This window comes from Amia ocellicauda, chromosome 17 (assembly GCF_036373705.1).
Source record: "Amia ocellicauda isolate fAmiCal2 chromosome 17, fAmiCal2.hap1, whole genome shotgun sequence".
Classification (NCBI taxonomy): domain Eukaryota; kingdom Metazoa; phylum Chordata; class Actinopteri; order Amiiformes; family Amiidae; genus Amia; species Amia ocellicauda.
This window is the reverse complement of record NC_089866.1, coordinates 15,812,917-15,827,285: the sequence shown is the minus strand read 5'-3', so window position 1 is coordinate 15,827,285 and position 14,369 is coordinate 15,812,917. Positions and strand designations below refer to the sequence as shown.

The 14,369-nt window shown below is 38.9% G+C and overlaps 1 protein-coding gene and 1 long non-coding RNA gene across 2 annotated transcripts; one reads left to right on the top strand and one right to left on the bottom strand.

Annotated features, from left to right (window-relative positions):
• Nucleotides 1-2,546: 2,546 nt before the first annotated feature.
• On the bottom strand, nucleotides 2,547-5,707 carry LOC136712697 (uncharacterized). Its single transcript, XR_010804871.1, has 3 exons — nucleotides 5,582-5,707; nucleotides 4,343-4,410; nucleotides 2,547-3,915 (listed from the first exon to the last, which is right to left on the bottom strand). It is a non-coding gene; the product is annotated as an uncharacterized LOC136712697 (long non-coding RNA).
• Nucleotides 5,708-5,749: 42 nt separating this feature from the next.
• ube2l3b (ubiquitin-conjugating enzyme E2L 3b) lies at nucleotides 5,750-12,940 on the top strand. Its single transcript, XM_066689420.1, has 4 exons — nucleotides 5,750-5,853; nucleotides 8,886-8,981; nucleotides 9,928-10,114; nucleotides 10,985-12,940. Exons 1-4 carry the CDS (start codon nucleotides 5,827-5,829, stop codon nucleotides 11,137-11,139), a joined length of 465 nt encoding a protein of 154 aa, XP_066545517.1. The 5' UTR covers nucleotides 5,750-5,826; the 3' UTR covers nucleotides 11,140-12,940.
• Nucleotides 12,941-14,369: the final 1,429 nt, after the last annotated feature.

Genomic DNA, 14,369 nt, shown 5'->3' with positions numbered 1-14,369 from the left:
AGCCAAATCGTGCTGGACTAAAATAACCTGGACCCTAATACCAACCTTAGCCATCTTTCATTCTCACCTCTCTCAGCTGCTGAAGTTTCTGCTCTCCTCCTACGTCACAAACCCACAACATGCGACCTGGACCCTCTCCCTTCTCGTCTCTTCCAAGCAACTGCTCCTGATCTTCTCCCCTTCATCTCCTCCATCCTCAACTCCTCTCTGGCTGTTTCCCCTCTGCATTTAAACAAGCTGCTGTCATCCCACTGCTCAAGAAACCAACCCTTGATGCCACCTCTCCTCAGAACTACCGTCCCGTCTCCCTAATTCACTTCAAGACTCTCGAGCGGGCGGTCCATCGTCAGCTCTCAGACTTTCTGTCCCAACACTCACTCCTTGATCCTCTGCAATCCGGCTTCCGCACAGCTCACTCCACTGAAACGGCTCTCCTGGCTGTCACTGACTCCCTCAGCCGTGCTCGGGCGGCCTCCCTCTCCTCAGTCCTCATCCTCCTTGACCTCTCTGCAGCATTTGACACCGTCGATCACTCCATCCTCCTCTCCTGCCTCGCTGACCTTGGGATCTCTGGGACTGCTCTCACCTGGTTCTCCTCCTACCTCAGCGACCGGTCCTACCAAGTGACATGGTGAGGCTCCTCATCCACCCCCCAACCTCTCCTCACAGGCGTTCCCCAAGGCTCCGTCCTGGGCCCGCTCCTGTTCTCTCTCTATACTCGCTCCCTGGGCCCCCTCATCGCTTCCCATGGTTTCTCCTACCACTTCTACGCTGATGATGCCCAGATCTTCCTGTCTTTTCCCTCTTCTGACCCTCTCATCCCCTCACGCATCTCTTCCTGCTTGTCTGCCATTTCCGCCTGGATGCACTCGCACCACCTCAAGCTCAACCTCTCCAAATCAGATCTCCTCTTTTTCCCCCACTCTTCCTCACCTTCTGCTGACCTGCCTCTGCCTCCTCTCCACTCTCCTTCCTCCAGAGCCCGCTCCTTCTCATCCCTGGCCCCTAAGTGGTGGAACGACCTGCCCACCGAAGTCAAAACAGCAGAGTCCTTGACCTCATTCCGGCGCTTACTCAAGACGCATCTCTTCCCACAGCACCTGTAATATTAGTCCTCTATCCCTGCTAGATAGCAATTCAGCTTATTATGCTCCTCGCATTCTTGATTGTTTTCCTCCGTGCTCCCTTTCCCGTAGCCCTTGTCTGTGACCCTACATCTTGACAGCACTTAGCTTTCATCGTCCAGGATGTAGGAAGTCTCTTACTGTACTTGTGTAAATTGTAAAATGTATTATTTTGAATTGCTATGTTTTAGCTAAGTTGAATTTGTAATGATTGATGCCTTGTACTTCTCTGTATTTTTGCACTTTGTTTGTACTTATGTTGTAAGTCGCCCTGGATAAGGGCGTCTGCCAAGAAATAAATAATAATAATAAAAAAATAATAATAATAATCTTTGCAATGTTGTTGCTGTTGCAGGAATGATGGCCACACAGCACAATCAGGTCATGGCACTGACTGTAGCATTATCATTTTACGTGCAGTGTTGTGCTAATAAATAAACGGATATAATATGTTAATGAATGCCATCAATAATTGATCATTTTAAATTAAATGTTTCGATAGCGCTGTGCTGGCTTCATCAGCTAATGCACTGCGGCAAAATTGGATAAAATACAATGCGTCAATTCAAGAAATGTGAGAAAGCTCAGAGCCAACAGGGTAATTGCTCCCAAGAGAACAGGGAACGCCTGGCTAACGGGTCAATGCATGGTAAAGTGAGCTGGCACTAGTCCATATATATGGCACCGCCCGAGTACATTACTTTTATGAAAATCCACCCAAACCCTGATTTCAGTCAACATGACTGTGCCCCTCTCAGTGAACCATGACTCTGCTGAAGGTTTTATCCTTTTCATTTTTCAAATAGCCTGAGCTATTTTTCAATTTTTATATTCGCACAACTGGACCGAAACTTTCTTCAACATAATTGCAAATCAAGTGTCTGTGTCCAGCGTTAAATTCAGAAATAAAGCCACAGACATCTTCGGTATAATGGCCATCTGGGCAAGAAGGCAATAATTCCATGCATATGTTTCTCAAAGGAATCCAGTCCGCTTGTTCCAACCCCCCACCACTCTTTGTGTAAAGCAATCTCACTTATTTTTATAGACTAACTGCACCCAATCGTAATTTTCCACAGGTAAGTTCTGCTAAACTATACCATAATTGTTTACACAATCTGACCTTTTTATATAACTTACAATTGTGTAATTTTCTCTGGAATATATTGTTTTCAATGCTTTTTCAAACGATTTTTAACATTTGCTTATTCCCACTGTTTATGCATCACTGTAGTCAAGCAAAACTTAACTTTATAGATTAACAGCTCCAGCTAGCACCTAAAAGTGTATGTTAACATTACTACTATTTTATCTAATGCTTGCAGCAATCTTTGGCTCTAGGTCTGGGATAGATGGTACTGTAACAAACATTAGATAACTTGAAAATAGGAACAAATTGACAAATAGTTGGTTAAAAAGCTCCCAGTATTTATTTGTACTTTTTATTTCTTTCAGAATCCACCCAGCCTGGGAAATATAAAAGAAGGATATTGAACATAAGCAAGGAATAGAAGTCACGGCCATTTCTGACAACATGGTCAACGGATCCTTGTCCGATTAATTAAATACATCTCCTCATTTTCAATAATATATATATTATTTTTTTTTTATAAACAAATACTAACTTTTTGAAGATTTTGAAAAAAGGGTCACCAATCAGTGGCTTTCATTGCATTGGGCGTGCTTATTTTTAAAAATGATAAAATGTAAGTTAAGGGTTCTGAAAGTGGAGCAATTAAAAAATGTCCAACACTCTATTCCTAAACTGCATCTGCTTTGGTGCTCAACAGATGAGAGAACTGCATTAACGATAGAAACAACTTTCACATCTTGTATTTTCAAGAATATGTACTGATATAAAAATGCGACCTCTGGTGGACATTCTGATTAAATCATCTCCTATATTTCTTATTGTTAGCTGAGCAAGAAAAAGATGAAGCACAAAAGACACATATAATTCACCTGTACAATAATAATTTCCAAAGCAAGGCAATTAAGGTATTCCTGAACATTGCCTGTATTTCCTGGAGTATTGTACTGGTTAAACGGCACAGGTGTGCATCATACAATGTATTTCTCAGGTACAGGGCCATATTTTACAATATGCTAGTCTATACCATTTATATTAGAACAGAATATTCAGGGATGGATATAATGTTTATCAATTTATTAACTGTGATATAGTTATCTTCTGCAAGGTAAGTTCTACATATATACATTGTATATTACATATTTTATATTAACTATATTTTACTTATGCACATCTGTAATTGTATTATGTTTGATTTGTAATTTTTTGTTATGTATTATTACAATTTTTGTATTGTATTTTGTATTTGTATCATGGGTGTATCAAGAATGGTCCACCACCCAGAAAACATTCAGCCACCGATGGCGCTGTGGTCGGAAACAGCTCATTGATGAAAGAGGCAAGTCGGAGGTTGACAAGAGTAGAGTAACAGACAGGCTATAGTCAGTCAAATAACAGAAAGAGGCGTATCAGAATGCACAACTCATTGTACCTTGTCACTGATGGGGTATGGCAGCCGATTCCACTCATGTCAGCGAAAAACAAAAAACAAGAAACTGTGGTTGCAGTGGGCTAAAGAATGCAAACACTGGACAATGGAAGATTGAAAAAACATCACCTGGTCAACCGTTTCATGCTGATAGGGAGGACCGGGATATGGTGAAAACTGCAGGAGTCCATGGACCCATCTTGGTGTGAACAATGCAGGCTGGTGGTGGTGGTGGTGTGCTGGTGTGTCTTTTTGCAGCACATAGTGGTTCCCTTGATACAAGTGGAGCAACATTTAAATACCACAAGATATCTGAACATTGTTGCCGATCAGGTGCATCCCTTCATAGCAGCAGTGTATCCATCCATCTGAGATTGGGTTATTTCAGCAAAGTTAATGCTCCATGCCACAAGGCTAGGATTGTACAGGAATGGTTTTGGAAACATGGCAGTGCATTCAGCTTACTGCAGTGGCCTCTCCAGTCAACGGATCTCAATCCAATCTCTGATGAGATGGACTGAGCTTTTTGAAGAAGAGATGCACCACCATCCAATTTGCAACAACTATGGGAAGCAATGTAGTCGACATGGGCCAACATCCTTGTGACAACTCATTAGTGGGTTGGTGTACCTAAAAAAGTGGTCACTCAGTGTATCTACAGCAATGCTACATCAACAATGACTCCACCAAAACACTAACCAGATCAAGATCTGCAGAGGAGTATGTCAGGAAGACACAATCTCTCCAAAACTCTTCACAACTTTGGACTGGGAAGAAAAAAGTGATCAAGTTAAACAATTTATTTAAACATATAATTTGAGAACTACATTGTCATATTTACAAAAACATCTGATGATCTACAGCTTCAATTTCAAGTACTCTCAGGTGCAAGCAAGAAATCTGGTAGATCAACAGATACTTGATGAAGTAAAAAGAAGAAATCCAAAGAAGAGTGAAACTGAGTAAATGTGGAAGAAACCGCACACTGTTGAAAGGAAGTCTACCCATTTGCCTGAAGAGAAAAGTATTTGATAAATACATACTACCAGTGCTCACTTATAGTTGTGAAACCTGGTCAATAAATGCAAAAATGTTACAGAAACTGAGGACAACACACAAAAGCATGGAAAGATGTATGCTTGGAATAACAAGAGATAGAAAAATAAATGGATCCGAACCCAAACGAAAATATGTGACCTCATTAAAAGAGTGAAAAAGTTAACATGGCAATGGGCCGGACACATTGCAAAAAGAACAGACCAAAGATAGACAAAGTAAGTTATTGAATGGATCCCAATAGATTAAAAACACCTAGAAGATGACCAGATACCAAATGAGAAGATACAATTATAAACTTTGACATGAAAAAATGAATCTGTGGATCGAAGCACGTGCAAACATCTTTGGGAGGCCTTCACCCAGCAGTGGTTCGATATGGGCTGATAAATATCACTATTATTAACATGCTTTGTCAATTCATTTTGTCACAAAAATGCATCAATAATAATGAATGGGAAAGTATCATGTGTTGAATTTCTGAGATATAAAATTTATTTTTTGTTTGGTTGTTGTTTTATGGTAAAGACAAAATAAACATTTTAAATTATTTTGAGCCCATCGGTTATGAATGTGCATGGGAAACATGAGGCTTAAATTGTGGACTAAATGATTACTATCAAATGAAATTATGGAACACATTGCAAAGACAACAGAAATAAACTGCAAATGGCTTCAAAACATCCATGTGGCTAGCTTTAAAAAACATCAGGTCATGGTGGAGTTTTACATTTACAAAACTAAATATTAGAGGTTACTTCTTGATAGCAATTAATTCAATTTGTTTAATTTTGTAGCTTAGTACTTTTAGTAAATTAACGTTTTGAAACACTTCTATACAAGTTAAGAAACTTTCTAGTAAAGTACAACTTGATTTGTTACCTGCAGCAATTGTCTCCGTTGTCTCCTGTTCACACATTAAGTACAGAACACCATAAACTCCAATGCGTGATATGTTAAATATATTAAAATATTAAATAAAAACAGATGCTATACATTTTGCGTATCTGTCAATATAGTGCCTAATTCTGGTCAGGAGCATGTGCTTAATACGCGGTGTAGGAAGTGCAGTAGCTTTAGCCGCCCTGCCGCCGCCGTGCATTCTGGGAGCAGTCATTCGATCCAAGATGGCGGCGAGCAGGAGGCTGCAAAAGGTAAATCTCCTGATCTATCTATTTTCATTATTAAAATCCAAAAAATATTGATAGATTCGGTCGGTAAGGTCGATGATATCAATACCCCAAACAATATAGGTATTAGTTAACACGGTTGGGACCCCATTTTGTCCCTGGTTACGATACGTTGTTCCTCCCGAAAGAGAGAGACGGGATATATTGTCTGCTGGGGAGTGAGGTCGGCACCCGGCATATTAGGCCGTGGATGAAGACAACGCTTTTGCGGATTAGGCAACTCATTTCCCCCTCCGAATAAACACAGGGATTGATTATTAATTGAATATATTGATCCATAACTAACGAATCCGTCCACGATCCTCAGTTAAAACTATGTGTTTTGTATATTTTCCGGGGGAAAAACGGTAGTGTGGTTAAATAGATTGGAAAGGACGCCTGGGTTACTTTCTCTGACACACAGGAAGTGCACTCGTATTGTCTGAATCATTGTGGGATTATTTTGTGAATCACAAACCGGGGCCGTCGAGTCCTAAACAACAGAAACATGTTCAGATTCGTCGTTTTATTTCTAACCAACGACTTTTAGTTTTGGTCTATTCTCGGACGGTAAAATAAAACCCAAATCCGGCCATGTATGTAGCTAACGGTACGTCACACTTTACATAATGTGTATAGTCATTTTGACCATGTATGAAATTGGGTTTCTTATTGACGCTCTGTCCAGTGGATGGATGCTTTCACTGTCATCGCTGGTTACTCTCTGTATTTAAAAGCTACATGAGGGTCCCTTTATGCTGGATTTTATACACTATCGCGCTGTTATTTGGGATATATTCTAGCCCATCCCTTTCTGAAGTTGTAAATAGAAATCGAAAGCGAAGGTGCGTAATATGAAAAAAATAATCTCAGGAGTGGATTTAACAGGTCCCACAGATTTCCCCGTGTCTGAGAGGTTTTATTTTCACACCCTTATAGCCCCGTAAGATAGCTGTACTGTAGGGGGCGGTGATATTTCAATATAGTTTTTTTCTTTTCTTTCTCGAAGTAACGTATCCGCATAGCATCGTGATTAACTGCCCAGTGTTTATTTGTTTTAACCTTAAACGGAATTCCCCGTTTGAGACCCTTCCCACATGCCAAAACAAAACCGAATCTTCTGAGCTCTACGTCACGAACAATGCCCGCAGTTGGTGTGACGTAGCTGTGTTACAATACTGCAGGGAGTATTCGGCGTGTCGGTGTGTGGACACCCGTGTCACAATAAAAACGGCCAGGTTGCGTTAGGCGAGACGTGGACAGGTAGAGTTAAATCGTGCCTGGCTGTCTCCACCTCTCCCCCCTCGCCATAACTAAACAGCATTTAAATCAAAACAGATCAGTCGCTCCTGGCAACAGCAATCGCACACCAAACAAAAACAGATTGGTCGTCTAGATTTAAAAAATAAATAAACTCACAAGGCATATTATGTGCTTGTGTGTATGTATATACTTTTTTATTTTTTTATTTAGACGCAGCAGAATTAAAATACAAAACGTTTTGAATAGATTGTCGTCCTAGCCCCCGCCCCCCCCTTTCAGGGCCCTGGATCACAACATCACAAATTGACTTAATCTTTCATGTCACTAAGGGTCCAATTTAAGATGCCTTGCGTTGCTCCTCTTTATATTTTCATCCCAATTACCTGTTGGTAATTATAAAAGCAGCTGGACTGATCAAAATCCATGTACCGTCTGCCTTGAGACGCCCTTCCCTTACCCTAGTGATCTACATTAGAGTGGTATGTTCAGAAACCTAAAACTGGGGATCAGTGACTCCCTGTGTGGGGAGAAGTTATTTTCTAGCTTTGAGATGAAAGGGAGGCTTCTAGTATTGAGCGGAGCAGGCTCTCTTGACACACTCATGCCTTGTGTGGAGTTTGACATCTCTATTTCTGGTTTATTCAATTTCAGAATAACTAGGAAATTAAATAGTTGGTTTTGTGTCTGCAAAGACTTTGCTAGCTCTTTCTGTCTATATGATGCATGCATATTCTTATTTTTGTATTCTTTCCCATGATGACTTGCATTTAACATCAGTTTCATTAGTTTCCCTTGGTTTAACACCCATAAGGAGTTCAGCATATCACAGTATGTTATGCAGTCAAGCCACGTGGAGTGGAACAAAATATTGATAACAAAAAAAATCCTCACCTGTGTTTAAGTGTGTGATATAGCTTGGTAGATAGCTCTGCCTTGCTATATATAAAGTGTTATCTTTAAAAAGTCGGGTGTGCTGAATTTCAATATCTGGAGCATCGGCTAGTGTGGCACCACCGAACACATCTGTTATGTCCTTACTTATTTTTTAGTATTCAGTCCCCTTCTTATAGCACTCTGTTTTGGTGGTTAGTATAATTTAACACGTACCATTTCTTAACCTGCTTATTATATCTTTTTGGAGCCCTGACAAAGGTGTAAAGATTAGTTGATTGAGTTGAGATGGGAGGAGGAGGGGGGGTGTTATCTGATCTACCATTTTTTGTATTATTTTGTCCTATCCTGAATCCGGGTGCAACAGAATTAAAATAAATATATATGACAAGCATGTATATATTCTTGCAGAATAAATGGTGTGAATGAACTGAAGAAGGTCCGCACTGTTCTATTCCCGTGTGGCTCAATGGTGTTAATGCATATTTATTTGATCCCGGGGGTGCAGTTGCTGACCTGTGTCCAAACATACCCAACAAACAGTATTATACAGTCCAGTCATTAATCTGAAAGAAAGTTCAAGATTTACAAGTAATTCAAATAAATACATATGAGGAATAACCTGTCTTTGGCAACTTATACGTTTTATGCGTAACTTCCTTTTGCAACTGTCATGTTTTTTTCTGCCAGGGGGCAAACAGGGTTGCTATGTGTTACTGAAACTGAGGCAAAGGGAGATGACATCATGAAAGCATCTGAAACCTGTAGTTCTGGATTCTCTCACAGAAGAGCGATTCAATGAAGTGGTGTTCATCCAGCAGCTGGAGTTTAACCACTGCCTTTTTTTCTCCCCTGTTTTGCAGGAACTTGAAGAAATCCGCAGGTCTGGAATGAAAAATTTCCGTAACATCCAAGTTGATGAATCAAACATATTGGCTTGGCAAGGGCTTATTGTTCCTGTAAGTATGCAGTTGCTTCACAAACGTTCAGACAAGTGACCATAGAGCAGTTAGCACTTCAGAGTGCTGCAGCTTTACGGGGGCCTCAACTAATAGAGATGCAGACTCACAAACTGGAGGCTGCCTTGTCAGTCCAAGCAGGTTCATTTATAGATCAGAATTTTGCATAGTAAGCCTGTTTCAGTGCATTGAGTAATGTTCTCCTGTAATCTAGTATACAGCTAATTCGTTCGGTTGTGCATGTAATTTTTTTACTTGGTGCCGTTGGACAATTTTTTTCATTTAGTGTAGCAGCAAATGTTTAACACAATTGCAGGCTGTATTCATGTTTAAATATATATTCATATTACACACTACCTGAGAAAATTAAGATGTGAAGATAATACAATGCCTTTTTAAATTAAATTTTAATATATTTTTTAGCAATGGATCACAATTGAGTTCGGTATCATTCATTTTCACTCAAAATTGAACTTACCATTTTATTAATGATGCTGGGGCCAGGGAGGGGAGTAGAGGGGTGACTGCCCTAAGTATTAACAAACCAAAAGCCTTGTATGCATTTGAAAAGTATTCCCATCACAGGCTTGCTGTTAAGCCTTAATCAGCTGCTCTTGAGTCCATCACCTACCTGATGTGACACTATCTGTTAATAAAAACGGGAAATGAGTATTGTTTTGCAGCATGCCGTAATCGAGATCTGCTTTACTCATTGTGAAACCACAAAATATACCATGGAATACATTTTTTTTTCTTTCTAGTTGATCATTTTCACATGCTACCATTGTGCATTGTGTAGGTGGAAATAAAACAAGCTTACAAGGAAGGGATCTATTAATCCGTTTTATCGTTTATTATAATCGTCAATACCTGCTGGGACACCCTGCATCTTGGTGGCGCGGTGTTCTTGGGATGTTATTTTCATGAAGTTTCTGTCTTCCTGAAGGATAACCCTCCGTACGACAAAGGAGCTTTCAGGATCGAAATAATCTTTCCGGCTGAGTATCCTTTTAAGCCCCCCAAGATCACTTTCAAAACAAAAATCTACCACCCCAACATTGACGAGAAGGGTCAGGTGTGCCTGCCAGTCATCAGTGCGGAGAACTGGAAGCCAGCTACCAAAACTGACCAAGGTAAGACTTGCATTGTTGTCATGAGGTGCAAATCAGGGCTACAGTAGGGTCAAAGTTCAGTGGGTTTTATAGTCTGAAATGGTAAAAAAAAAAAAAAGTTTTTTATATATGTAATTGAGAGGTTTAAATTTAATTGTAAATGATGGATATCTTATGTTATAGTAAAATTTATATGTTTTATCTTCTGCTGGTATAGGGAAAATGTTTTATTTATTTCTAGAGTGGCAATGTTAGTCAAAACAGATTTTCCTATAAATAGTGTTAAAAGGGGGAGGGTGATTCCAGACAGTCAAGGAAAAAATGTATATATTTATACTTGTACAAAATATATTCAATCTGACAAATGACAATTTAAGTAGGAGGCACTTAACTCTGAAACTGTAAACTTCAACAGAAGTAAGGTGTTAAATTTTAACAGTAAAACATTTTTATAATACACATCGCAGACTGCAGAATGAAACTCGGGGCTACTAGTGCATTTTTATTTCAGGCAACACTGCCCAAAGTCAATAAAACTAGCCAAAAACCAGCCCTATATATATATATATATATATATATATATATATATAATTATGACTAACCCAAAGTAAATCAATATATGCACAGAATCTGAGATTCAAGAAAGAGACATTATTTAACGGTAGTAAAAACGCATGTGCCTGCTCAGTGTAATGTTGACGATGTATTTGCGGAACGACATAAGATGAGACGATGTTAGTTGGGGAGGATGACTGTATGCACTATTATATACAGCAGTGCAAATACAGGCAGAATTATGGGTACTGCCTTGTAATGGAAACAAGGGCTTTTGCTTTAAAAAAGAAAAAAAAACTTGTTAAATGTATAACTTTTTTTTTGTTGTTGTTGTAGTTATTCAGTCCCTCATCGCACTGGTGAATGACCCCCAGCCGGAGCACCCTCTGAGGGCTGACTTAGCAGAAGAATACTCAAAGGACCGTAAAAAATTCTTTAAGAACGCAGAAGAATTTACAAAGAAACATGGTGAAAAGCGACCAATGGACTAATACTTGACAGTGTGACTCCCCCCCCCTCCCATGCCCAACTCTCCCTGACACACACACACGCATACATACACACACAATGTCATTCTAGCAGACCCAGAGCAGTGCATTTCAGTCGCATCTTGATCTTGAAGCAGGACTCTTTGTGGATCACAGACAAGTTCCACCTCTCGGTGTTAGCTTGTGGCTGTTACTAACTTTCTACTGTTTTCTTAAATTCAAATAAAAAATTATTAAAAAAAAAAAATCTATACAAAAAATATGGTTAGAAAACTACCTGTAAAGACAGGGATTTAAAACAAACAGGAAAAAAACACAATGTTCAGTTCTGCTTTTTGTTTAAAAACAAAATGAAAAAAATCACTGCTTCATTAGAGTATACATGCGTTGCAAACCGTTTTGACTAATGTTATCAAAGCCAGATATTATGCCCTTCAGGAAAAAGTAAGAAAAAGTCGTGGATGTAATTGTTAATCTTTCTTTTCTTTACTGTCACATCTTCTGTGTTATTTCCTTCCCAAGAAAACATGTCTTAGATAAAACAAAACAAAAAGCAAAATAACAAAAACCCGCAGTGTCCTGGGGTGTATGACAAATGTTTCCTATTTCTTTTTTTTCTTTTGCTTCTAAAGTTGCACTGTGTTCTGTGGAACTAGCTTTCTACATTCTTTAACTTCAGTTTGTAACATATTGAATAATCAGAATTACAGCATAGTTACCAATATTGTTACCAATTACAATGTTTCAAAAATTATAAAAAGGAAAAAAAAAAAAACTAAACGTGTGATTGAACATATTTTTTTTTATTTTAGTTTTTCTTCAGATTTTGTTATTCTTTCACACATCACATTTCCAGCTGCATTTTTCCCTTTTCTGAATTGGACTTGTAGCCGTATCTGTTGTAGCCCCTGCAAATTGTGTACCTTGCCATCAAAATTGGTCCTTTATAATTATATTAAATAAACTTGCATTGTTTATATAATGGGGCATTATCTTTAGAAAAATAATAGTGACTTTTAAAGCAAAAAGACAAAATAATGACTTGTACAATACTAAACCAATACAAACAACATAATTTCAGTTATCTCTCTTTCATAACACCATCCCTGGGAGCAGAAATTTAATTCATAAGGCTAGTTAATGTATATTTTTAAAAGCAAATAATTGTTCCAGCACAAGTAGATCTGAGTGCATGTTGTTTTACATCCTCCACACACCTTACACCTGGCTAGTGTGCTTCATAGTTTGGGATACATCTTACTTCATAGTCCATAACCAGCTCCTATGACACGTTGTAGTTTTATACATTTAATGGTTGAGCTTTTTTCTTTCCCTTCAGTTTCATAATCTACACTTCACTGATATCTCTTGAATAAGGGATATAGAGCAGACACTCCTCAAGTTAACATTAATCGACAGTGCTTATGCAGTAATATAGAATTATACAATGATTTTTGTTTCGCCTGCCCCTATGATAAGTATTTTTTGAATGCATTGCTTTTTTTTCCGCTTTTTTTTTTTTAATGTAAAGTAACTTTTTATAAACTACTTTGGAAGTTTAGTTTTCTTTTTTTTTGGGTGGTGGGGTGAAGTATAAGAAGGAAAAGTTATTCCCCTGTATTGTGAAGCACAGTGCCCTTACCCAGCACAAAACCGTGAACGCAAAACGGCAGCTTGGTTATTTGGAAGTGATCAGAGACTGGGGGTGTTCTAATTAATTTTAATCTGGAAGAGCAACTGTAAAGTGAGTGTAATAATTCTGTAATTTGGCCCAATATTTGATAATAAAAATAGGCTAACCATTTGCAGTTTGTCATGGTTTTGATGCTCAGGTCTTAAAAACTATTTTTAAATGAAGACATTGAGTTCAGAGGCTTCATTTTAAAAGTACATATATATTTAGTGGTTCTAGTTCTGGTAGGAACATCCTGTACGCTGTGTGTGTATAAACTTAGCTCTTGTTGTGGGTGGGGGGGATCCACAGCCATATTTCATAAACAACAAAGTCATGAATAATGGATAGACTGAAGCTTGTATTTTCTCAAGGAGTCACTTCCCATCCATCCATCCTCCCAATTGTAAAGCAAATGCTCCTTGCTTATCTCTGAGAAGGCCAGGTTTCATTTTGAAGTCTTTCTGTATAACTTAAACCATGAACAGGACAGTTATGATGTGGGGAGGGTAGTGGTGGGGCAAACCAAGACATTAAAGTAAAACTCTTGCGGCACCAAACACAACATTGGCAGAAATGTGTCCTCGTGCAGCCTTGGGATTCAAGGTATTGCAACTTAACCTAAACTGTGACATCACTGATGTCATTGTGACACAATAACGCACAGTTCTAGAAGCTTGGCAACAAAAGTCTTTCAAAAATGGGAAGGGGGTTGTGAAGGGTAATGCAAACGTCTTCATAAATGATCTACAGGGAACATGATTGCCAAACACATGATCTACCCCTTTACTACAGAGTGCATTTTGGACCATTTGAGCATTCGTCATGTTAGCAGTTAGTAATTCGATATCGGGTAGGAAGAAAATGCGTAGATGAAAGTGAAGAATACAAGCTTGCTGGTGACGTCTTGTGTTTGGTTTGGGTCTGTTTTGTTTTGGTATCCCAGTTGTTTTTGGGAGTTCACACTGTTGTGACAGTCACTCAGGCCCTGTATGTGTTGTTTACTTTCAAATGGAAATGCATGTTGCTGAGGATATAGTGGAAAAAGGGCTTGTTTGAAGAAATTAGTTAAACATTGAATTAACTTGAGCAGAACAGTAAGCAGGGGGAAGGGAGGGGAGGGAGTTAGCAACATTAAAACTCACTTTTTTTTGAGGACAGAGCTGGGTCCTTTCTATCCAGGTAAACTTATGTAGTTGTGTAATATTACAGAGGTGCCACAGGGGGGATGCATACTGAAGAATACTACACATGAGTAGATGTAAGAAGATATGCCTATTTCTGGGCTACAACAACTGCAAACTATTAAACTATTAAATTCTGGTTTTAACTGTTGTCTGGGTTTGGTGTGTTGTATGTCAATAGGGATGAAGACAATATAGTCCTGTATAGTCTTGTTGAACAGATTACACTCCAAAGCAACTGCCACAAGGAAGGGACTCAGGTCATTATGATGTGTATGAGAGTACTCTTCCACCTAGAGCCCGAGTCCACTACATGTGTGCTGCTGGTCAGTGCACTATTGCAGAGAAGCAATTAATCGGACCAGATCAATTTTATT